This window comes from Vicugna pacos, chromosome 5, assembly GCF_048564905.1.
Source record: "Vicugna pacos chromosome 5, VicPac4, whole genome shotgun sequence".
Classification (NCBI taxonomy): Eukaryota; Metazoa; Chordata; class Mammalia; order Artiodactyla; family Camelidae; genus Vicugna; species Vicugna pacos.
Window position 1 is genome coordinate 40,109,673 of NC_132991.1, and position 25,950 is coordinate 40,135,622.

Here is a 25,950-nt window from a genome sequence, read left to right on the forward strand (position 1 = left end):
CTATCCTATAAACAGTCATATTCCAGACTTAGAGAAGGATTGATTAGTTATTCTAGTTGGGACATATCAGGCATCATTAGCTAACTTTTGTTTTGATGTAGAGTCACTAGAAAATTGACTAACCTAGGTTGGCTCATGCATCTGCCATATGACATAGAGTGACTGAATGCAAATGTACAAGGAAATAGGGTAAAAACTAGGAACATTTAAAGGCACCACTTTTTTGTCCTATACTGTCAAGTAAGATTGGGCTTTTTCTGAATTTCTTTTCTGGATGTCTCTCTTCCTTGAATTTGAACTTGTAAAATGTTCCCAGTGTATCCTAGGCCTGATTTCAATATGATATTCTTTTGGAATTCACATAATAAATAAGATAAAATGACTGGCAAGATGGAGGTGAGTATGAAAACTGTAGTCACTATTACATCGCTGTGTTGTCAAAGTGAGACTATAAGCATAGCCAAGGTAAGAGACTTTTAAAATTAATAATCGTAGTCTTTGTTTTGGACAAAATGGTTATCATTTCATTATGCTCTTAACTCATTTCTGAAATACATATCTTAAATGGGTACATACCACTAGGTTTCCAATCACCATGACCATCATGAAGACAGTGAGGCACATGGCTTGACCAGCAACCTCCATGCAGTCCCACATGGTCTCTATCCACTCTCCACACAGAACCCGGAACACAATCAGGAAGGAGTGGAAGAAGTCATGCATGTGCCAGCGTGGGAGTGTACACTCGCTGTTGATCTTGCAGACACAATCTTTGTAGCTTTTACCAAAAAGCTGCATGCCAACCACGGCGAAAATGAAGACGATGATGGCCAACACCAAGGTTAGATTTCCCAGAGCTCCCACCGAATTGCCAATGATCTTTATTAGCATATTTAATGTTGGCCAAGATTTTGCCAACTTGAAAACTCGAAGCTGGAAAATAAAACAAAAATATATATTATTATGATCCATCTTTAAAAGCATTACATATATCGAGGTTTACCAAGAAATGATGATTAAAATTGAATCTCTTACAACATCTGCTCTGCAGATGTTACAGCTATGTATGGTGATGGATACTAACTGGACTTATTATGGTGATTATTTTGCAGTATATACAATATGAATTATTATGTTATATGCCAGAAACTAATATAATGTTATATCAATTATACCTCAACAAGAAAAATATATATAACAAAAGACACTTAATAAAACAAAAAGCTAGTGAATATCCTGGACCACTACTGACTGCAGAATTTATATTCTACCAATCTTGGTTGGGGAAATATGCTAAAAAAGTCAACTTCTATTCTTGTACTTTGTCTTCCAGACTTTTAAATCCCTCTTTCTCTGGACCTTCACTAATTAGAAATGACTTGGGGCCATCGCTTGGTCATAGCACACACTCCTAAGCAAAAGGCACAGAAAGCAGGCTGTCTGGATGTCTTTGGGTCAGTGCTTGGCTCTTCTCCAAGATACAATTCCTGATTTATTTATCAGAGGCAGAGAGCTATGAGCAAATGCTGCACTTCACCAAACAAGAAGTAAAGGTCTTCCCTTCAGGAGTGTCTGATCTAAAAAACCTTTCTTCTTTCTTTCTTTCTTTTTTTTTTAAAAGAGAATCTCTTACATCTGCTCTGCCCTTGAACACTTTCAGGGTCATGGCTCATTTTTGCACCCCCAGGAAGAATCTGATTCTTCCATATTTTAACCATGTAGATCAATGTCCCTGAGAGTGAATTTTAATGATATACTTGGGGACCAACTGTCCTTAATTTGTTTTGTGACAGAGGTTCTAATGCATACCAGGGTTGATACTAATATTAACATCTGAATCTCAAAGATCTCTGCTCAAAGATATTAATTTGTCAACAGCATGCAAAGCAACATCATATTGAGCCCTGCTCTAAGTAGAGAAAAGTGTCTGCTATTCATAGTGCTCCTCTGGAGCACTGGCATAGCTAGATGCATCTACAGTTATTTAAAAATGTGGAATACTTCCCATGACTTTGTAATATTCCCTGATTTGCAAGGACATATATGTGAATCAATGGAGATGTTAAGTAACCCTAAAGATTTCTCTCCTCTGATGTTGGGAAGGAGAATGTTTTACAGAGCTATAATTAGAGTTTCTACATGCATGTCTTGTATCTGATTGTCATTCACTGCTATAAAGGGGTGTTTATAATTTCAAGTTACCATTAAAATGTGACACATTTCCATTAAAAATATTTTCTTAGGATCAGAAATATTTACTGTAGTCATCTGTAGAACAAGAATTAGAATGGCACCTGAGTAATATATTAAACTTTACTTGCCTATGCTCTTTGCAATAGTTTTTTCTAAATAAGTTTTTGACAATGCAAATGCTACACAAAAACTTAAAATGTTGATGGATGTGTGGTAAAACCTCTGATACAAGAACCCTGAGTATTGGATAGGTTTGTGTCTTTGCTGCTGTTTTGTTTTGTTTTTTTTTTACCAATCGGAATGAACGGAGAACAGATAATCCTTCCACGTTGGCCAGACCAAGTTCTACCAGGCTAAGCGTTACAATAAAACCATCAAAGATATTCCAGCCTTCTTGGAAATAATAGTAAGGATCCATGGCAATAATTTTCAGAAACATTTCTGCTGTAAAGATCCCAGTGAAAACCTAAGATCAAAACAAAATTATTCTAATTCCATCAGATAACGATAAAGGAGAATGACGTAATATTTGCTCTTAGAACAAAATATACTAGTAATGATTCTATTACTGGCTTACATTTGCATAGTAATTTATAGTTGATGAAAAACTTTCACATACATTGTTTCATTTTATCCTCACAGAAATTCTACTAAGCACATAATGCAGGTATTATAACTATTACTTTACTGATGAGGAACTTGGTCTCCAGATAGGTGCAATGGCTTGCCTGATGTCACACAACTAGAAAATGGCAAAACTAGGATTTGAGAGTGAATCTATTTTTACCCAGTGTTCTTTCCATTACATCAAACTGTATTTTCCTCCAGACTTTACACCGCACAGGTACTAACAAGATTTGCCCATAAACAGTTTTATTCACCTATAAGCGTACTCACATTTCCTTCAAATCAAATAGTTATCACTACACATGTGTATCTATTATTATAATATGTGCATTACTATTATCATTATTTGTTAAACACATGTAAAAATAATTTACTCCCATAGCACAAATACTAGAAATACTATAATTCAGGGTGTTTTACATGTTTTGCTTTCCATCATCAAAAACCTTAAACCTCAAAACAAGTATTATGGAAAATGCATACATGCCTTTAGAGTCCTCTTTCTTTCTGAAAATAAAAGCTAATATTCCTAAGTTGCGTCAACAAACACTTTAATAACTTATGTTTTTTAGGCACAGCAGAGAAAACGAATTAAGTAGCAACCTGCACCAAAAAATGCCCTTGCTAATCGTATAACACACAAAATGTACTAAAGATTTTCAATATTTTATGGTTTGATACAGAATAGATGGACTAAACAATACATGTCCTACCTAGATCCTGGAAGTGGAAAAGCTGGAGACATTTTTGAGTTGTTAAATTATTGCTTATAATGATGATGACTAAGCAAGATAAAAAGATCTATAATTTTATTTTAGCCTTCTACAGGTGGAGAAATGTGATAACATCATTTTAAAAAGTGTGTCCTTAAACTATGAACTGCTTCTGCATCTTGAAATAGTTACAAATATCAATAATGACTTTTCAAGTAGTACTGCAGGCCTGTGCCTAGTGCTCTTTTTTCCTGTTTTTGCTTTACTATTATTTTTGGCAAAAAGTAGGGTATAGCCAGCTGGATGTAATTTCCATTTTGGGGGAGCCAGTGGGTAGAAAGAGTGGTGGAAAGATTGCTATCAGCTGCTAAATGTAAACAGTTTGTCAAACAGAAAACTTGAAGACTGAACACATTTACCTTCCAATATGCTTACCAAGTTTCCTACTGTAAGCACATTATTAAAATGGTCCGTCATGGGATAGTGCTCCATGGCCATGAAGAGGGTATTTAAGACAATGCAGATGGTGATGGCCAGGTCAACAAATGGGTCCATCACGACCAGGTTGACAATATGTTTCACTTTTAACCAATATGGTGAACAGTCCCAGATTAAGAATATGTTGGAAAACTTATACCAACAGGGTGGGCATTTCTGCCTGGATTCTTCAAGCTCTAGATTAAAAAAAAATCATCAAAAGATATTTTTCCCCATGTATATTTCTTACAGATCCACTAGCCTTCTTTTCAGTAATCAATCCATTTCCATTTGCTATAGTCAACCTCTTTTGAACTTGATTTAAAAAACACTATAGAATTTAATCTTTAGACCCCCCCCCCAAATATATCTTCAGACATAAATACAGAACAGAGATAGCAAAGAATGGTTTGTTTCTCTTATACATTGATACTGTGGTTCCACACTTGGCCTTAAGTTAAGGGAATGGTCCTTTTAAGGAAGTCTCAATAGGAACATGGGTTGGGGTAGTGTAGATACTGTGTGTAATCCTATGTTGATGTTTGGGGTGCTGTCATCCTCAGGCTATAAGACATAGGGCAGAGATCGATGTGAGCCAAGAATCTTCTTTTTCATTCATTTTTATTTTGTGAGAATGACCCACTTCTCCCCTCCAATCTTGAGAGTATTTAGGAAGATAGAGGTCCTAAGCTGTGGTATATATAAACACAGCCATAAAAAAGAATGAAATCTTGCCATTGGGGACAATGTGGATTGCCAAGTAAAATAAGTCAGAGAAAGACAAATACCATATGATTTCACTTATATGTGGAATCCAATAAATAAAATAAACAAACAAAGCAAAATTCATACATACAGAGAACAGCTTGGTGGTTGCCAGAGGGAAGTGGTGTTGGGAAGTGGGCAAAATGGGTGGAGGAGATCAAGAGATACAAATTTCTAGTTATAAAATAAAGTCATGGAGATAGAATGTACAGCATAGGGACTATTGTCAGTAATGTTGTATTGCAGATTTGAAAGTTATTAAGGAAGTAAATCTTAAAAGTTGTCATCACACACACACAAATTGTAATTCCATATGGTGACAGATGATAACCAGACTGACTGTGGTAATCATTTTGCAAAGTATACAAATGTTGATGAATCATTATGTTGTATACCTGAAATTAATACTGTGTTGTGTATCAATTATACTTCAATAAAAAAAATTTGTTTCCCTAAAATAAAGAGAAATCCTAATCTAAGTGGAACAGAAGAGAGGGGCACTATGAATAATGGGATTCGAAACCCCTAACAAAACAATTTATTCTGCATTTCCAAGGAACTCTGCCACACAAAGGATGCATTCTTTAGCATTCCAGTATTTCAGAGTTGAAGTAACTTTTTTAAAGCTTCTAGACTATAGGGGTAGGTATAACAAGTAACTCTAAAAAACCTATCATATTCTCTTTACAATATACTCCTTCTAACCCACAGAGACATTTGTTTCAAATGAGACAATGTAAGTTCAGTGAAAATAACTGAGATGGACAAGAAATTTGTTACAAACCTTCTACTGTATTTGTTAAAATGCTGGCTATACTCATTGCTCTTTGCCTTTGGGAAGGATCTTCTAGAAAGTCCATGGAAACATGAAACGAACTTGACCTTCTCTTTCTCATTTCAGTTTCGGTGGTTGTTCCCTATAAAGAAAATGCTAATATATTAAAGGATTAACTTGAGCAGTATGATAAGCAAACAACCAATGTGACACAATGAATTTCATGAGACGCATGCATCATGCACGTTCATATTTAATTTGTGATGGCAGATATTTTTGCTGACTTATTGTATCATTAACCTGGAATGTCCAAACTGTTAACCATTTACTCATACAGCAAAAACTGAGGGATATTTTTCACTGAATACTTAATTTTCTGAGACATAATATAATTTGGATATAGTTGATAAATCTCTTGAGAGACATATTTTAACAATTATACACTAATAGTAAAAATGAATAACTTGAAAAGTCATCTAAGTGACCAAGGCATTTTATTTTGAGAAGGTAGCCCTTTATTTAAAAAATTATACAAATAATTATAACACATGTAGCTGCCATCTCATTTTCTGGACACAAGACATAGATGGTCACTGACAACACAGACTGTATGTTACAAAAAGACAACACATGCTGCATGGACAACAGTTTCATCCAGGGTACCAAAGCAATAAGTCATCTAATTCTGACTTAGTCATGCCTCATCATGCTGATATATTTCCAAGTCTCATCAGAGGCAGCATGTGTTTAAGAAATTCCTCATCTAGGTATACATTCACAAACACATAACATACCTTTGCACACAGGCAATTCTTTTATCTGTCTGTATTAATAATTGATTTGTGTATCTTCATTTAGATTAGTTTTGATAAGACCTATATCAGCATTTTTTGTAATAAGACAGATATGAGTACTAGAAATTTTAAGATAATAAAGAAGCTATCTATATAGGCACAGTGTTCTTGAAAATCTTCTAAACTAAAGCAGAGCTATATTGAAGAATCTGTTGGAAAGATTTATTATACACCCTTTACACTTAAACATAGGAAGCACTCATTTACTCTTATATCAGGGCTTTGGAGAATGTCCTGTATCTTAGTTCAGCATGGGTATATAGCAAATCCTCCAACTGGAGGCAGCCACTTATTATTGTCTCTAATTTATCCTTAGCATGTTTAATAAGTAAAGGCATTCAGGTGATATGCAAGAGAGTGTTGAGGCGTTGTTTTAGTTGGTTAGTCTATTAAAGATATTACAAGATGCAGGTGCATTCACAGCCTGACCAACCAGGAGTCATTCTCAAGGGGTTCCATTCTGTAGAAACACTGGCTGGTTGCAACAATAATGGGCCAGCCATGCCTGAACTATTTAAAACTTCCTTACATTGTCATCAGTAGCTGGCTTATCTATTATCACCTCTGGCAGAAGCTGTCCAACAGGCGACGTAGGCACTGAAGGTCCACCAACCAAGGAAACCACACCGTTGCAGTCCACAGTGCTGTGCATCTTCCCATTCGCTGGAAGCACGGCCAGCATCCGGGACGACCTACTGGTCTGGCTTAGGTTGCTGTTGCGTCGCTCTCCGTGTCGTCTGGGCACAAACAAGGAGTCTCTGCGGCTCTCGTTGTCCTCAAAGGTGCTGTGCTCATCATCGGCAAAGTCATTCTCTGAGCCCACATCCTTTGCCCGCCCTCTGAAGCTGAATAGGCTTGTTCGGCTGTTTCGTCTTGGAGAAAATAAGGAGCCACGGATGCTCAACAAAGACTAAAAGTTTGAAACCAAAAACATAAAGAAATAAAATCCTATTAATATGGCCATTGGCAATGTGCTTTTATTTTTGCAAGACTAAGTTGAAGGAGATTTCGGCATTCAAAACAGAATGTGACTCACCCCTTTAAACATTCTCGTTTTATGTGCATCCAGATTAAATTAGACTAGTTTTAAAGGAGAAGGTTTCTAGCCCTTGAGATTAGTGACTGGGGAGATAGATTTCAACTTAAAGACGTTGAAAAACAAAACCCCGAACCACCATTTTTCAAGTTCAAAAGCTAACATCTTTAGTACCTTACTAGAGATATTGTAAACACTCGATAAACACCGGCAGCACGACCTTAACAAGCGCAGATTTCTGTCTGCTCTTTCCCTTCAAGAAATTTCAACACTTTTCACAAATTGTTTCAGTCCATCTTTCTAAAATCATTTTAAATTAATTATTATTCCTGTTTTATCTATAAGGCACCACGCTGTTGAAATTGAAGTTAAACCTGAAATTCAGAGTGATGTGCTTTTAGACAAAGGATACCACGACTAACATTTTTGGAAGCATGCATAATGGTTTATAAAGAAGTCAGGGGTAGAAAACATAAATAACATAAAATAACCCAAAAGATATTACTGATCAGTTAGCCCCATATCCATATATTTTTTTCTTGTTAAAAAGGCTGTGGACCAGAAAGATGAAACGTTGTTAGTTACAGTAAATACCAGCAGACAGTGTCAGGTGAGAATCCAGGTCTCCTGACTTGCAAACTAGTGTTATCTCAACTATACCAAGCTGTAGATTACATACATGTAGAGTAAAATGTTCTCATAACTATGGGCAGAAAGGATCAGTTTAAGTATCATAAACTTGGCAGTCAAGTCAGGTGATAAAAATTCACAAGTTGTGTTTAATTCTCTCCCTTTCTTCGTGTTCTAATTTTCATCCACGCATCATTCAACTCAGCAGCGCCATACCTGGTGTGGGGAGGAGTACCTCTTTTCATATGTCAACCGATTCCCTTCGATGGAGAAGCGAAACCCTTTCCTCCGGATGCTGTCTTCAGATTCAGATTTATGGAATTCATCATCATCCTTCTCTTCTCCACCCGACTGCTCCTTCTGTTTTCTTTTCTTTCTCCGATTTCGTCTTTCCTTAGCACTCTTGGAACTCAATTTGGAGGCTTCAGATGAGCTGTCTGAGAGCCCGCCTGCTGCGCTAGGTTCTCTGGAATGCTCTGAGGCAGTTACAACTGCTGCCTGCTACATGGGGGAGACATGGTTTTAGCATGGCACCAGAGAAGACTACCTTTAAAAAAAAGAAATAGCCAAAGTATTTGCACGGCATTTAACAAATACATTTAGCTGACTCCAGCCAATCTTACACAGAAGAAACTTTAAGTAGAAGAGGGATTTTTTTTTCCTTTCCACCTAATAAAGGCTTTTAGAGTTAATTTAGTTTTCTCTGTGCTAACATTTATTATGTTTGTATTATGCTTGGCAAACTGCATATTCAAAAGGATCAATCAGACATCAACAAGAGCATAGATTGATAGTACTTAGGAGGATTTGATTTACTCTAAAAATTGGTATTTAATTAGCATTGCCTTGTTTTTCATTGAAAAAGAAACTGGAGCATGAAAGAAAAACTGAGGAGTTACTTTGGGGTCGTATCCAAAGATAGGAGGACTGAGATAAAGAGCTAAGGGCCTCTTTCCAGTTATTGAAACTGGGTTGTCCAATACCTGCAAAATATCATCATTCAAATTTATGGAAGGTGATAAAATCTCTTCCTCAGCCCTCCACAATGCTCTCTCCAGAAGACTGGAAAAGGGAGGGTCAATAGTTTCCACTAAGCAAGACAAGACATTCAGTTCTCCAAATACCATCCCCCACTTCTTCAAGTCAACACTGGTTCCTCCTGGCCATGTGGTCATGGAATGAAAACAATGCTTTTTGATTGCAACTCATACTAGCACTAGGTTGGCACTTCTGGATTATTATCACTGTTCCAAGAGTACCCTCAATACACTTGCAAATAAATTAATATTCCCCAAACAACTTTCTTCTATAGTAAAGACAACGAGTTTTGACGCTAAATAGAACGAGTGAGAATTGTATGGTGAGTGTTAACACACTACAAGAACAAATAACTCTTAGGTTACCTGATCTCCATAAAACTGATGACTTTCATATACTGGATACTGCTATATCAGAGAACATTACACTATGTGATCACTTCCTTATGTATGTAAGAAAGGCAATTAAGCAACCACATTAAAAGGCAATATATTTTTGGTTAAAGGAAGTAATAGAATATGTAAACAAATATGTATGTATATGCATGACTGGCACATTGTGCTCTACACCAGAAATTGACACATTGTAACTGACTGTACGTCAATAAAAAATTTTTAAAAAGAAAGTAATAGACAATCTTCTATGAACCAGATGAACACCTTTCATATAATAACCAATACATTTTTCCTAAGAAAATATGATTTCTTGGGATTTTCTCCTAATGCCAGTATACTCCTTCAGGAAAAGCTTCTCACTAAGAAGATCCTAAAAATCACACTGTCCTTTATATTCTAAAAATTTTAAGATGATTAAAATAGCATAAGCAAGTTCTCTTGGGGTGAATATTGTAAAAATCAGAATAATTAAACTAAATGATCTATAGATGATCAAAATGTAGAAATCTTTACTAATCTCCCATGTTACCAGCTTTTCTTAAGTACAATTATCTCTCACTTTCTCTCCAGTATTTTAGTAACCACCTAAACAATATAAAAGGCTCATACCGCGAAACAGAACGTATTTGATTTTGTGAATTTATCTGAGCTGATTTGGTGAATTTACCTGAGCTGCCTCCTGTTGCTTTTTCAGCTGTTCGAGCATCTGCTGAAATTCAGCCTCTTTCTGTTCTGCCTCTTCCAAGGTGGCCTGATTCTGTTCCTCATAGGCCATGGCCACCACAGCCAGGATCAAATTTATTAGATAGAATGAGCCCAAGAAAATGACCAGCACAAAAAATATCATGTATGTTTTCCCAGCAGCACGTAATGTCTGAAAACAAGAACATCAGAATTTTTTTTCCAATATTATTTCACTAACTGGTGGCTTCAACTGTCACCTTACTGTGTATCTTATAGGACTCTGATGTAAATAATAATTATGATAGTCACATCCCCTTCTACCTCGTTGACTGTCTTTCTTTAACCTCATCCTCTTCCTTCTCCCCTAACTCATGCATTCACATTCTGATCTGTAGGAGGGAATTCTTGGATTTACCAGGAATAGAACAGAGTCAAATAAAATACCATGGAGATCTCCATCAACTTGCTGAGCCTTTGAATAAAGTCAAGGAAGAGACCAAAATCATCGTTTTACATCTGCTTTATTCATTTTTATCACCTGTCACCTGAATGCTAATACTTGAGGGAGTAAATGGAGTTGAGGGGAAGACATGCCTTCTGTTTGAAAGTATATAAGAAAGTTAGTTTTCTTATATACTTCCAATTAAACGCAATATGTGTCTCTTCAGGTTCTCACCAATTGGTAAAGATTTTCCCAGAAGTCCTGAGTCATGAGTCGAAACAGAGACAAAAAAGCCCAACTGAAGGTATCGAAGCTTGTGTAGCCATAATTGGGATTTCTACCAGCTTTCACACACATGTAGCCTTCTGGACATTGGCTGTAAATGGGGCAAAAGGAAGTATTACAAGAAGTTCTGCTGTCTATTTATTCTGGTAGCATGCTATAGTTATAATATTATCTAGCTAGGAAGATTCACTATTTCAAAGGATAGAAGTATAATCAATAATTGATACATTTCCCAACTTTTGATTTAATATAATTTTACTAGCCACTTGATGTCATCATTAAAATATTACATAACATTTCTAATATTTTACAAAACTATTTTCTTTGATAATTAGTGTGTGAACATATCTCTAGTTCATTTTCCCTACTAGGGACACTCCAGAGTTGACCCATAGCTCCTATGTACCCATCTAAGGGAAACGACATTAGGGCTTCTTGTTTTATGAAAAGAGAAAGCTTGTCTAATATTTAAATAATCCATCACCTTATAAATAACCTTAATTATAGAAAATTAGTATGAACACAGTTAGTTGGCTGTTATCGGTCAGTTTCTACAAAAAAGAGAGAAAATACATGTGCGTGTGTTTATAAACACACACACACATGCACACAAACACATACAAATTATTGGATCAGACGCTTACCCTGCATCAGAGCTATTTCCACATAGAAGTGCATCTGAAAAACCCTCCAGAAAATAATGATATCCTGTTTAGGAAAAAAAAAGGTCATATGACAAACATCTACATTATATTGCAAAATGAGAATAAGATCAGGCCCTGGTTTTAGGGTTCAGTGAATAATTTTAAATACATTATATAATTCATGCAAAGACACAGGTATTTGCCCCTTCTCTTTCCAAATCCCTAGCTATTATATTAAAAGATTTGGATACTTACTTAATAGTTCAATGCATTTGTTCTTTATGATTGTAAAATTAATGATAATCACAGGTACTAACATAATATTTTAAAAGGTATCAATGTTTTTCCACCACCCTCATGAAAAATAAAAATTGCATTCTGTAAAAATAGATAAGAACGACAGGGATTTTTTCTTTGGTTTCTCAAAGCAGCCACATGTTTCAAAATAAAGGGATTTTATCTTTTTTGAACAGTCTTCTGTATTTTGTAACACTTTGTAAGTGATTAATAATTAATTATAATTTACATCCTACCAACTTATAGGATATATCATAGGCAGCTTATAGTAAAGGATGCATAAATCATGTCAACTACTAAAATAAATGAAATAAAAAATGATCTTAAATACTAAAACTAAAATAATTACTATAGGCAAAGATTACACTATCTCAAAGTTTTCTGTCTCTGGCAAATTCCTTAGATTCTTTCAAGATCCTGTTAAAGTGCTACTTCTTCCATGAATCAGTCTTTGATATTTTCTTCTTTCTTCCCACTAAAGACTGGCCTAATTAAGAAGTCTTCTTACTGTGCTACCAGTAACATGTATATACTTCCATTATTATTATATTCACCGTCTTATAATTATTTGTTTACAAATACTGTTCCTCCTTGAAAAAAAGTTTAAATATTAATTATTTCCATATTCTAGTGTTTGGAACCTAGTAACCTTTCAATAAAGTTTACTGAATAAATAAGTAAAAAGGATGACAAAAAGAGAAACACATGAATTAAAGAATCATTAAAAAGGACAATTTTGGATTTTGTAAGAAGAAATATTTTCTAGATGCTAAATTTTCTGAGAAATTTATTCTATGCATACATAGTTCTGTAAGAGATACAAAAATATCTGATGGTAAATATCATTTTAATTTTCAATGTCTTTATTTCTTTGAACACAGGAAGACTAAGATACGATTTCTTAAGTTTTTTTTTAACATTTTTTATTGATTTTAAATCACTTGATTTCTTAAGTTTTAATTAAAATTAAACAATGTGAAAGGAATGTGATAATTTCTGGATAAATTTTTGATACAAACTATTGCTAAGTAAAGTTTTGTCCATTAAATCCAGTCATCTAGAAGTTTAATCTGAAGAAAATGTAACTTTCTGTCATAATGTTTATCTTTAATTTTAATCATTTTAATTTTCTATTACTTTCAAAGATGAACCATTTTATTTATATATTTGCATTTAGTTGAAAATAATCTTTTTTAAACAAATGGAATATTGTTAGGGAAAATGCTAACAGATTTTTAGAGCTGAAAATAGCCTCAGATATTCTTGATTTCTTTTACTTTGGAGTCCAATAAATTTTCCCTAGAGTGAAGAAATCCTATGACATCCTCATAATAGTTTCTTGATCTTAGATACAAAATAAATAAACAGATTTCAGGGAGTTGGCGACAGCAGTGACTTACAGGCATCATATGAAGTGAATAAAGGACATTATATGTATTTCTCTGACATGTATTTTTCTTAATAAGGCATTTTTCTTAATCTAGCAATTAACTATTTGCAAATTATGTGTTGGTATGCCACTAACATCATGGAAGAGTTCATCTGTATCAACCAAGGTACAACTATAAAAAGACACTGAGTAGTTCTTTTATGATTCTATCATTACTTTAAGAATTATCAAACCATCAGTAACCTTAATGACTAATTCTACTTGTTCCACATAACCAGTCACTAAGGTTTTCTCTCTCCTTTGACTTTTTCCTGAGTATTACTCATCCCCTCGAAATAATATATAGCTATATTTAAGCACATCTAGAGTCTGTCTTACATATTTAACATTTTTCTTTAAAAGGACGTTCCCTTTCCCCTTGAATCATGTTCTAACTCTCTCTCTGCTTTCCGAATATTGCTACTAGCAAATACTAAAATTATATAATAGAGAGAGAAATTTTTACTTACTTTTATTGTCACTTTAAAAAAAGAAGAGGTATTAGGCCAATTATTTTTTCATTCTTCTAGAATAGACTACTTAAACGTCTGATTGATTTCATCTAAACTCTTGTAAAGATAAAGTGATTCTCATAACTTCACAGATCTATAACATTTTTTATTTCTCTTTCCTAAAGCTTAAGTGACTCTAATTTCCTTCTCTTGATGTAATACTACTTTCAATTCTTATTCCACAAATAGAAGAATAATGTTTATCTTTGGGTCTCACTTAATTTCCATAAAAAACAATCAACATAACCTATTAAACTATAAGCACCTGAAACTGTGTGCCATGACCATTAGTTTCCTAGCATCCTGTGCAGTTTCTGGTACATAAAACACATTCTGCAACTAGTGTTTAATGGGTTACATTTGCATAATACTTTATAAAGTACTTTCAAATATTTTATGTCATTTGATTGTCTCAATCACCATGAAAAGAATTTACAGAAACTCAATATCCTAAGAAAATTTCTTTCTAGCTGAATTTTTCAGCCTCCCGTATGATGATGCAACAGAAAATGGCATTTAAGAATCGTAATTAGAATAGTTATAGATAAAATAATTAAGTGTATATGCAAACCATTACAGGTGATGAAGAGATCACCACTTGTTATTAAATCATTAAAAAAATTTTTTTCCATACCTAGATGGTAAGCAGATCCACAATGAAACAAATAAATCTATATTAACAGTAAATTCTTACTTGAATCTTGAATGTATGACTTCCAGTCAAACTCAATGAACGTTTCGTTTACAAGCGTGCCATTGTAATTCATAGTTACATTCTTCTCTACACTATGTTCCTCCAGGGAAGCATTGGTGGGAGGCCACTGTACACACTTATTCCGCAGGTTGCCCATGAAGAGCTGCAGCCCTATCAGAGCAAACACGCTCAGACAGAACACAGTCAGGATCATGACATCCGAGAGCTTCTTCACTGACTGGATCAGGGCCCCCACGATGGTCTTCAGGCCTGAAAGAAAGAAGGTTATTACTCTGGAGACACAGAACATCTGAAACAACAAGAGCATTACACAAATATCTTGAAAACACAGGGTCCATGCATATGCCTTAAAATGACTGCACTGCTAGTGGGAGAGCAACACTTCATGGAAGGCTAAGTGCTTACGGAAGTAAACCATGGAAATGTTATGATCCAAACAATGAAGTGAAGATCTTTATCCCATCAGGTTGGGAGAAAATAGCTGGAAGGTCATGGCCTTCACAAAGCCTGTATTAAGGAACAGGTCTCATATTTCTCCTTCTTGCTAATGAAACTTGCCCCACACTTTCATTACGGTCAGTTGTCACTTTTATAACAAATCACTTGAATGAAAATATTTAAAAATTCCTACTTATAAGTATGAAGGATTTTGGTATAAAATTAGTGTTGGTTTGGAGTACATTGTACTTTAAGATAATAAACGCTCCATGCAGACCCTTGCTACTCCTTATTATCTTTTCCCTGTCTTTTTAACCAATATTAAAATTTGCATTGTATATACATACTCATCAATGCCTAAAATGAACAAAAAATTACAATAGGGAACAAATCCTTAGTACAAATGATAAGGAACAAAAAACCCAGGACATCTCTTAAGTGCAAAGCACACAGACTGTATTACAGAGTCTCACGCAGGAAATCGTTAAACTCCAAGGCTGATGAAAAATGTGAAAACATAAAAATTTATGTTCAGATAATAAGAGTCATTTTCTGAATAACACCCAATTTTAATGATTATGATGGTGATGATTTTAATGATTATGATCCCCGATTTTCTGTGATGCTGAGTGTCAAGCAAAGAGACTGCTGCTGAAAAAACATGATGGATGAGCCTCAGTGTTTAACCTGGCTCTCACCTGGAATGACTGAAATGGTTTTCAGTGCTCGGAGAACTCTGAATGTTCTCAATGCAGAGACATTGCCCAGGTCCACAAACTCTGTCACATATCTGTAATGGGGAGTTCACACACAAACACAATAACAGGATACAAAGAAAGAGCTGCAGGCACAAGGAGCCTATGCTTTACACTGATCACATCTTACCTGGAATTACAGAAATAGTTTTCAAAGCTCTCAAGACTCTGAAAGTGCGAAGAGCTGAAAAACTGCCTAGGCTTACAAATTCTGTTACATACCTGTAGAATTAAATCAGAGTTATTCCAGATTTAAGCAGGATTTATATTACTTGCCTGGATCTTTTATCAAGACCTCCTTGGTGATTCTGAATGATAATATTGTAAGTGACAATTTAGAAATCAGGGTCTATCACTGTGGTTTTCTTTACTTACATAATTTAAGGCCATTCACTAGATGGAAACTTCATAAGGTATACAATCCTGTTGCCATTTCAGAAAGCAATACAATCAATATCGCATGTAATTTGGGAGAATTAAGTAAAATGAAAATAATTCTTGGTTATTGTTTCAGGGTTTCAATTTTTAAAAAATGCATGAAACCATCCAAGAGAAATTTAGACAGATTGCCTGATCGCCTATCTGTATGTGGTCAGGTTTTGCTAGTGTAACCATTAAGAGAAAGTTGGGCAAATTCAGAGCAATATTTTATGGGGGCCCAATGCTGGCTCCTGCTGTTACAGCTATTTTATTCTCAAGAAACAGCAGTCCCAGTATGCCTTCTTTTGAGCTGTGGCCAGAGGGAATGGTGAGGCATTGGCTTATCCTGACTAGATATGGAATTAAGACGAGACAGGCAGCATCATAGCCCTGAGAATATCCGTGCCATTTCTCCTCCACCCATCCACCTGCCTCCTGACACCTGTCAGAGGCCAAGAAGGTCAACTCCTACAGGATGAGGGTGATGCTACTGGTCCGCCTTCCTCCACACTCTAATTTCACCTACTCCTGGGCGGCCTTCTATTACTTTTCTGAGTCTCTTCTTCCTTAAGGAAGTCTATCACTAGAAAAAAAAGAAAAACCCCTGAACTGCAGAAATTGTGCATAGTACTGATTGTATCTGGATAGGAGGTAAGGATAAAAGGTTTATGTTGAGAGTAAAGAAAGAGATCAAGAATATCACAAAGGGAAAGAGGGAAAGAAAGGAAAAGAATCATCTGAGAAATAGGAAGAGGCAGAGAGAGTGTTTATAAGTCTTAAAAATCAATTTGCTGATGAAATAAGTTTAATACTAAATACATAACATACTAAGTACCTTATTTTTCCTATTAGTTTGATTTGTTACAATGTTTTGATGTTTATTTTCTATTATTCTACCAAAGAACCTGGGGAGAGTGCACAATATGTGTAAGGTCAACAGAAATTTGTAGGGCCAGCAGAATTGTTTGTGGCTGTAATTTTAAATAGCCATTTTCACAGATGTATTATGAATACATTTGTGCTTTCATATTGGGGGTGTGTGTGTGTGTGTGCATGTGCACGCGCACCCATTTGTTGAAAAAGCAGCATGTGAAATTTGCTGACAGATGTTTGCTACATGTGAAAATTGTAATTTCAATTACTGCAAAGCCTTAATGCCAAAGTGAAATGCCACTTTGACCTCTGTTACGCTAAATCAAAATCCGGAGCTTAAATATGTAAGTCACACCAAAATATCTATGGTTGAAGCAAGCTTATTCTTTAAAAGCACGGGCCCTTATAGAAGCCAAACTCTATTCTCTTTTGAAGCTTTCAAAAAAGGCACTTACGCAAATGTAATGACAGTGAAGTCGAGCCAGTTCCATGGGTCCCGAAGGAAAGTAAAATCTTCTAAACAGAAGCCCCTTGCAATAATTTTTATAAGTGATTCAAAAGTATATATTCCTGTGAAGGTGTACCTGGAGACAAGTGTCCAAAAAGAGTAGACATACTAATCATTTTCTTCAACAGCACATCAATTTCTTGTCACTCTGTTAGTGGAATGGACGAATATTTAACAAGGAATCTAAGCAGGTTAACACTATTTTCATGGAAGTGAAACATAGCCCTAAATTTAAATTCAACTCCCTAACACACAAAGAGTTGTTTTTAAAGTGTCCTAATAGCAGAGTGAGAAATACATACTACATCAAGTCTATCGAGCTACTGTCTGAAATGTCTTGCTATTGACATAAATGAATAGAGCCTCTGGAGAATTACCCAGGACATTTACACGATGGAGTAGCCAATCAATAATACTGCAGAAGCATAAAATGATTTTCCTTTAGAAAATTAAAAAACTCAACTTCAAGCCTGTGTTTTGAGTGAGGGAACACTGACAAATTAATCAGTCTTAAGTTTTTTTCTTTCTTCAAGATAAGATAGGTTAACTTGCTTGGAAAAAGACTTGTTACTATCAAAGTGGATGATTCTAGGGTCATAAGAGGTGAAAATTTAATTTAGAATAAAATATTGAGACTTAGATTGGAAACTGAGATGTTTCCAAAATTTAAATCTTCTACTCAGCTTACAGGAGTAGAAATTAAATATTTCCAAGTAGAAACTTTGATGTTTCCAAAGTTTTAATCTCCTTAGAGGATGAAATCACAGAAACGAGGGCGACTGAATACCCGTGGGTCTCACATGTTAGCTTTAATACTTTAGAAATCCTTTGTATATAAATTTTTTATTTCCTTCGGAATCTTTATCTCTTTTTTGATTGGCTCTGACCTAGAAGTGTCCAAGAAGGGAAAAAGCACTTGGGAATACCCCCGTGGTTGTTGTTTTAAGGCTCAGCAGCCACAGGGCAACAGTGATCACTGTGAACGGCCCCAGCAACACTTATCACAGGTCTGGCCTCTCTGCCCTCAAAGCTGTCCCAGAGCAACACCCATCAACACAAGGAGCAATGCATCTGGTTTCTGAAAATGGTATCCCAGCTTTCATTTCAGTTAGCTTAGTCCTCAGTCTATTGAATTTTCAAGTTTGAAAATCTCAAATTTGGGGATTTTTTCCCCGCATTGTTTGGTGACCACATTTGAAAATGATATAGGCCTGACATCGAGTGAATGTGCCTGATGGAAGTGAAAGCTCTGTGAGGCTCAACATTATCTTTGCACGGTGTGTGTGAGACTCACTGAATTCATCTGGGAATTATCTGGAACCAAGGTTTACCATATTGGCTCCTTTCTGCAATTACTTTGATCACATTTGCTTTGGCCACTGCAGATCCTAAAGGAAAAGTGATGAGTGTCCATGAATGATGGGCTTCTGGTAACCAGCAAGTACAGGTGAAGGAGAGATATTAAATCTTAACTACATATATTATATGTATAGATAGATACAAATATATATGTCTATATATCTAAACACACACACACACACACACACACACACACACAAATACATACTCACGTATGTGGTTTCAAACATAGGTTGAACTTACTCTACATTCTTTGTCCAGTCAGGAGGATTACTCATTGTCATAAACACACAGTTCGTCAAAATAGTGCACATAATTAGCATGCTGAATAATGTAGGTTATTGTTAAGGAACATACAAAAGAAAACCCAAATCCATGTATTATATAAAATCAACACTGAGAAGCTCAAACTGCAGATTAGTCAAGACTCAGTGACAAATACACTGTCAGCAAGTCTCTTTAAATTTCAGTTTTGTCATCTGTAAAGTGTGGGTAATAACATCACCCTCACAGAGCAGTTGTATAGATTAAGAGAGATAATGTATGAGAAAGCTTTCTGTAAGTATAAAGTGTGGCTTTTGCTACCATTATTAAATCAGTCTCTTTCCATCCCAGAGCATGTTAGTGGGGAAACTGTGGGTACTCTGTGAGTTGCAGTTTTTAAGCAGAGAGCACTGACATGAACTAATTCAGGTGATTAAAATAGTAAACTGTTGAGGAAGGCACATCCCTATAGCACTGTAATTTCTTAAATACATGCGATACAGTATTACTCAATACATCTTAAAAATTATGTAAATTACTGCATGGTGTTAGGTGCCAGGTTGCTCTATTTTAACTGAGTTTGTACATGTGTAGCAGCATTGGATAAGATTAAAAGTGAGTATTCTTCAAGGCCATGACTTAACGTGAGGTGAATGTAATTAAAATTCAACATAAGAGTGATCTTAGCAACATAAAAGTGCTTGGGCAAGTCACTCAGCCTCTGTGCCACTGAACATTCTCGTGTGTACACTGACTTTTATGAAGTGGAGCTAACAAGTGTAGAGCTCATCAGTTTGCAGTACTGATTAAATGGGTTAACACGTGTGAATTACTTGGAACGGTCTGCATGTTAGCAGATCTGATCTAAGTGTTTGCCTAAACAAATGACTGACATAACAAAATTATGGAGCTAAGAGGGAGCTTGAAAAACTAGTTTCATCCCTGTATTTTAGAAATCAGAAAAATAAGGCCTAAGATCTAGAGAAATTAGATAACCTGGCTGAGGACTAAAACACAGGTTTCCTGCTTTCACATCCAATATTCTTTCCACTACAGTTTACTGCCAAAGCAAAAATTTTCCATAGTGAAACAGAAAGTTTTCATCAAATGACCACATGATGGCACTAGGAACACAAACTCAGATAAGGAAAACTCCATAACGTAAAAATCCCAAATGTATGAGTTTTATGTCTCGAATCTTTGAACTTTAATAATAACATATTTATACCACTAGGGAATCTCTAGCTATCAGCTTAATAATAGAATGGCTTCTTAAGTTTTAGAATCTTTTTTTTAAAAATCAGATAGCATAGATTCATGATAATTCCAACAGTACTTCTCTATTTACTATTCCCAAAGCCATCAAATGAGACCCAATCAGAAGTGAATGTTTTGCCAGTGAAAATGAACAGATGAATTTAGCTGCAGAGTCCTTTTTTTTTTTTTAACACCAATAAGAATTACGAAGCCAAATCCCCAAAGACTATTCGGAAATACAATCTCAGCTTCTTTTATTAACTTCCAGAGTCTTTCCTAAGCCATCAGTTTTGCACGGCTGAGTCACAATTCAATGACTTAAATTTGAAATTCAGCCAATAGTCCAGTACTTCCTTCACAGACTTCATTAGGTAAGTTCAAAAACTAGCTAAATATTGGCCAGAGCCCCCTGACAGTCTCCTGTGGAAAATATGCTTGAAGGTTTATTCTAAGGTACACTAAAATGCTTTATATTATAGATATGTCTATACTTAGCTCTGGATATAGTTTTGTTTTTGTTATTATATCATTATTCACTGCAAATTCTAGATAATCACAAACTTTGTACAATATTATAAAAATAAATACAGCTATTTTACACTAGATTTTGTAGGACTTGATACATATAAGTATTTTTAGAAAGATATATAATGTTAAAGACTTTGATATATGAAAGATATATATATAGCATATATAATGTTAAAGACTGCAAGTTTCAATGACATCTACGTGACTAATAAATTTTAAGATGAAGGCTTATGTGACAAAAGAAAATACAACATGAGAGTGATAAAACCACAGAATACTGACATTTCCCAACTTAATGTTATATTTAGCTACAAAGCACTTATACATTATATACAAATAGTTAATGTTGATCACTTGAAAAGGATATGAATGTACCAAAATCTTAATAGCTATTTTCCTAAGAGGATTGAAGGGAGTTAAAATGTACAGGGCAGAGGTGGCACTGAACCGGAAGATGGCCTTCCCTTTATTCAATACTATAAAAGTCTGTAAGATAGGAACACAACATAGAAGTATAAAAGTATAAAGCATTTAGACTCTACTGCCCACCTTCTGTTATTTGTCACAATGAATTATTTCAATGTTACAACTTTTGATGTGCACCGTGAGGAGTTCACTGGATCTCTTCTCAACTGGAGAGAATACCCAATGGTATCACTTACCTTTGACCAGATACTTACCTATAATTTTACCATACGTAAGACAATTAGGCAAGAGAACTCCTTAATTTTCTTGATATTTTAAATATCTCAGTTAAATGAAAGTCTTAAATGGGTACACATTTCATTTTGTTCTACAAATCTTAGGACACCGTATTTTTTTCATAGCCATTTTAGCTTTCCCAAATATCTTGAAAATTAATGCTGTGGATTGCAAAATCATTCAATACAACAATACTATTTTTTAAATATTCTTTTATCATTTCTGCTTATAAAATGAACATTATCACTCTATTTGTAATAGGAAATAAAAACAGCCACCATCAAACAAACCCTTGTGTTAGATGGATATAATCCAATAATTGATTTCTGGAGGCCAACCTCCCTCAAGAGTATCCGTTGACCAGGAGTGCTAAATTCTGTATTGGGATTTCTGAGTTAGCTGACACACTGAATTCTAATCCTAATTGACTGCCTATTTTATGTAGTGTTTTCTTAGCACAGAGGCAAAGCTCAAAGCCTCTGCAGCATCTAGGATCCATGAATGTGAATAGAATTAGCATTCCAAAAATTAGACATACTTGAGCACAATTAGCAGTGTGTAGACAAAAACAACAATAAAAATAACAACCACACTTACCACCACCAAAAAAACAAACCAGCCACATACAATCCTGTATCAAGGATTTTGACTCTCTTCTTCCTAGGACTTTTATATATATTCAGATAGCCAGGAGGTAGGGAGAGGAAGCCTATTTCTCTATGAAGAACATATCCTGGAAAGGGAACTTCAAATCTTTTACATTTAAATTCACCCATTCTTCAAAAATTCTATTCTTTCTGCCTTAGGATGAATATCTCTATAGGTCACATTAGGACATAGCAAGCATTAACCACATGTTTAACTTTCTACGAAGACTCTTTGACAAGGATTTATTCTCTCTATTTAGTCTTCAGATCATTCACAGATTTCTCATTTCTTTTCCCCTCTACCTTCAGGGTTTTCTAAATGTTTCTCCAAAACATTTACTGAGATGCTGTTTGAAAACAGCGCTTCCTGGCTGGTATGTGCAGAAGTGCCCCAAATCAGGGCTGTGAAAATGCTCTTCCAGCCAGTGCTGGTCTCCAGTTTGTTCCTTGTCTGTGACAAGACATTGAGAGCAAGTGTTTAGAACCTTGTAAGACAATTTGGCAAACTAATTTTAAATCTGTTGAATGTGTTAATTAAAAAAAAAAAAGGAGAGTGTACTTTGTGGGTCTGTTTTTCATTTCAATTTTCTGGAAATTAGTTTCATTGTAAAGGGACCTCACTTTCACAACAGAGAGTCTGAGAAGCATTGCTCTGCATTTAACTTTGATTCTGTATTTTCCCCCTTCATCTCTTAAGGACTGTGGTCCGGAATACAGAGAGAACTGTATCACCAGGTTTATCTGTAGGAGGGCAGAGTTTCACCTATGCTTATTGGAGGAGCCATCAATCACCTGTGTCTATAATACTTGGTGCCCTTCTTTGATTCATTCAGTGCTCCTGTCCCTAAATGACACTGTGAGATCATCATAAAATGTGAACAGACTTGTGCAATGGAAATGCCTTTGCCCCAGAGAGTACACACATGCAAGGACACCAAAAGACCGGAGTGAGCTCATTCAGGACTGAATATGGTCCACTTTGCAAACCTACTGCATATTCCCCAAAATTATGCTGAGTGAAGCCTGACAGAAATACTGTGGGCTAGGAGTAGGAAAGCCAGTGAAAACATAATGGAGAATATATATTTTAAAAATTAGAATTCCCTTACTTCAAATAATATTACAAACCTAATTTTGGAATAGAAGAAGGAGTTACAAGTTATAGTCCATATGGGACTTAAATCATGGGCTTGAGGGAGAGGAATGAAGATGGTACTGGTTGTAGCTCAGTGGATAAGAATAATAATCCAGCAATTCCTGAGGAGATGGGACCACATGCAGAAGAGGTCACCTGTGACTCTGGCTGGGTGGCCACCCTCTAGCCCAAACCAGGAGCAGACGTAATAAAGGAAGAATAAAGTAGAAAAGATGGAAGAAGGGGGTGATGAAGCAAAAGGCAAAGCTGCAGAGGCCAAAAGAAAGTATGGAAGAGAGAAGGAAATTCTGTCCTGAGGACCACTAGGAAAAAGAAACAAGACTCAAACTGTAAGAAGCCAGACATTTAGTTTATAAAAGTTAAGGATTAATGAAAGGACACTTGCCCCTGAAGACTCAAATACAAGTTTCCCCCAGATAATGGTATTGGTGGTACTGAAGGATGAAGAGAGTCAGAAGGGAACAGTTTACTTAAAAGTTGTCAAGTAACTCCAGAAGTTTCAAACATACAGATATTTGCCCTCCTCACTTCCCAGATAAGAAAGTAGTCAAAATGGAGAGACTTAAAAGACTAGGCAAGATGTCGCTGAACTTCAAACTGTATAAATAAATATTATGCAGCTTTAAGCAAATCAAGATTTAAGAGCTGTTCAACTGAGTGCCATTTTTTACCTTTTCCCCCCAGTTTGGGTTTTTTTTTTGTGGTTAAATATATGTAAAACTTACCATCTTGGCCATTCTAATTGTACAAGTTCAGTGTTGACTTTTTAAAAGAATGTACTGGATGGCTTATTAAAGTATCTTATCATCCTTTATTAGTTCAATAAAAATTTCATTAACGTAACTACTCAGGATAATTTTTATTGCATTGAGTCACTTCAATAGAGAAGAAAAAGTTCAAAATTGGTGGTGGAAGAGAAAAGGCAGATACAGCAGTTATCTAGCTTGAAACAGTCTTCTTTTTTATAGCTCAAGGCTATAGGAAATTCATGAAATCATTTTAACATGTGAATAATATTGTGCCTCAGAGCAAATTTTAAACAGCGTTTTGACTGAATTAGAAATGAGATTCTATATGTAAAATATCACTTTAAAGATACAGCTGCAGGACTGTTAACTCTTTATATACTAGATATTGATCAGACTTGTCACTTACCTCTTCACATATAGTTACCAAACTCAAGTAGCATCTATTGAGTCCTTAAATGCTAAACTGTTAATGTGTATGAGTGTTGCAGACATCTGGAAAGCAGCCTGGACCTAGTTCTCAGCCCAATTGTTAACTCAGTTGATTTCAATGCAAAAGATGTGTGCTAACTGTTTAGTACAATATTTCCAAAGCTCTGTGCTAAAATTTATAGGAAAAGCAAAGATGTGTAAGTTAAGACCCCAAGAAGCTTGAAAATTAGTAAATGTTTAACTATCTACACTAATAGAAGAAAATCCAGAAGGGTAAGTGAAAGTTTCTTAGATTGGAAGTAGAATAGAAATATTATGTGAACTACAAATCTGAGCCACATATGTGATTTTAGATATTTGAAAAAAGAAAAAGAAGCAGATGAAATTAATTTTAATAATATTTTATTTAACCCAATATACCCAGTATATCATCACTGGGGGATGAAATCAGTGTTAAAAATGATTGAGATAGTTTACATACTCTTTTCATACCAATTCTAAGTCTTCAAAGTCTGACCTCGCCGTATTTCAAGTACATTTCAAGTACAGCAGCCGCACATGACTAATGTCTACCGTAATACTGGACGGCACGGACCTCCGCGTAAACCATTCACTGTTCTGCCAGGTCACAATCTCGCCAGCAAGCCTTGCCGGCTAAAAATCACTTCTGGCTCCAAAGAAAACAGCAGCAACAACAACAACAAAACCCAAACAGGCAAACATGCCTGGGAATCAAAGCTCAATCACCTAGAAAGCAACATCAGGAAAACACAAGTAGGATTTGTTTTAACTTCTGTAGTTAAGAGTGCACACTCTGGAGTTGGATGCCTGGCTCAAAACCTGGCTGTGCTGCCTTCCAGCAGTGAGATCCCGGGCAAGTTACTAACTTGCCTGTGACTCATTTGCCTCTTTTGAAAAATGGGAATAAATACACTGAGCTCACAGAGGTATTGTGATTCCAATCCAGTAGGTCAGATTCTGATGCCTAGTATCCTGTACTTTCAACAAGTAACTCAGTGAGTCTGTAATAGGAGGGCTGAGGATCTGTTTTCATTCTCAATGCTCATGTTGTACGCCTGGATTAAAACCCTTTCCCTTTATCCGGGTGCACAGTCAATAAGGAAACAATTACAATAGTGTGCCAGGATTGCCTTTTATGAATCTGTACTTGTTACTATTTAGTAATCTTCTCTTGTCTCTGGGTTTTTAGAAAGTGATGTGTTTATTTGTATTCCTCAGGATGGACACTGACTTTAACAAGCTACAGTTTTCCAGCTCCCTTTTAAAAATATGTCCGTTATCTCAACTTTTCTTTCAGTCTGGGGGTCTTGCTCCTTTAAATAATTGTTTAAAC

At 35.5% G+C, this 25,950-nt stretch overlaps 1 protein-coding gene across 1 annotated transcript in view; it reads right to left on the bottom strand.

The window, feature by feature from the left end:
- The window catches only part of LOC102524652 (sodium channel protein type 1 subunit alpha), a 170,019-nt gene that overhangs the window by 41,883 nt on the left and 102,186 nt on the right, over positions 1-25,950 (bottom strand). Inside the window, exons 5-18 of the mRNA XM_072961100.1 lie at positions 21,281-21,399; positions 19,108-19,197; positions 17,453-17,581; positions 15,648-15,739; positions 14,491-14,760; positions 11,559-11,622; positions 10,864-11,005; positions 10,171-10,377; positions 8,287-8,571; positions 6,967-7,314; positions 5,560-5,692; positions 3,969-4,207; positions 2,486-2,659; positions 577-933 (exon numbers count right to left, since the gene is read on the bottom strand). Coding sequence (XP_072817201.1) covers positions 577-933; positions 2,486-2,659; positions 3,969-4,207; positions 5,560-5,692; positions 6,967-7,314; positions 8,287-8,571; positions 10,171-10,377; positions 10,864-11,005; positions 11,559-11,622; positions 14,491-14,760; positions 15,648-15,739; positions 17,453-17,581; positions 19,108-19,197; positions 21,281-21,399 — 2,649 coding nt within the window. The remainder of the gene's footprint in view (positions 1-576; positions 934-2,485; positions 2,660-3,968; positions 4,208-5,559; positions 5,693-6,966; positions 7,315-8,286; positions 8,572-10,170; positions 10,378-10,863; positions 11,006-11,558; positions 11,623-14,490; positions 14,761-15,647; positions 15,740-17,452; positions 17,582-19,107; positions 19,198-21,280; positions 21,400-25,950) is intronic.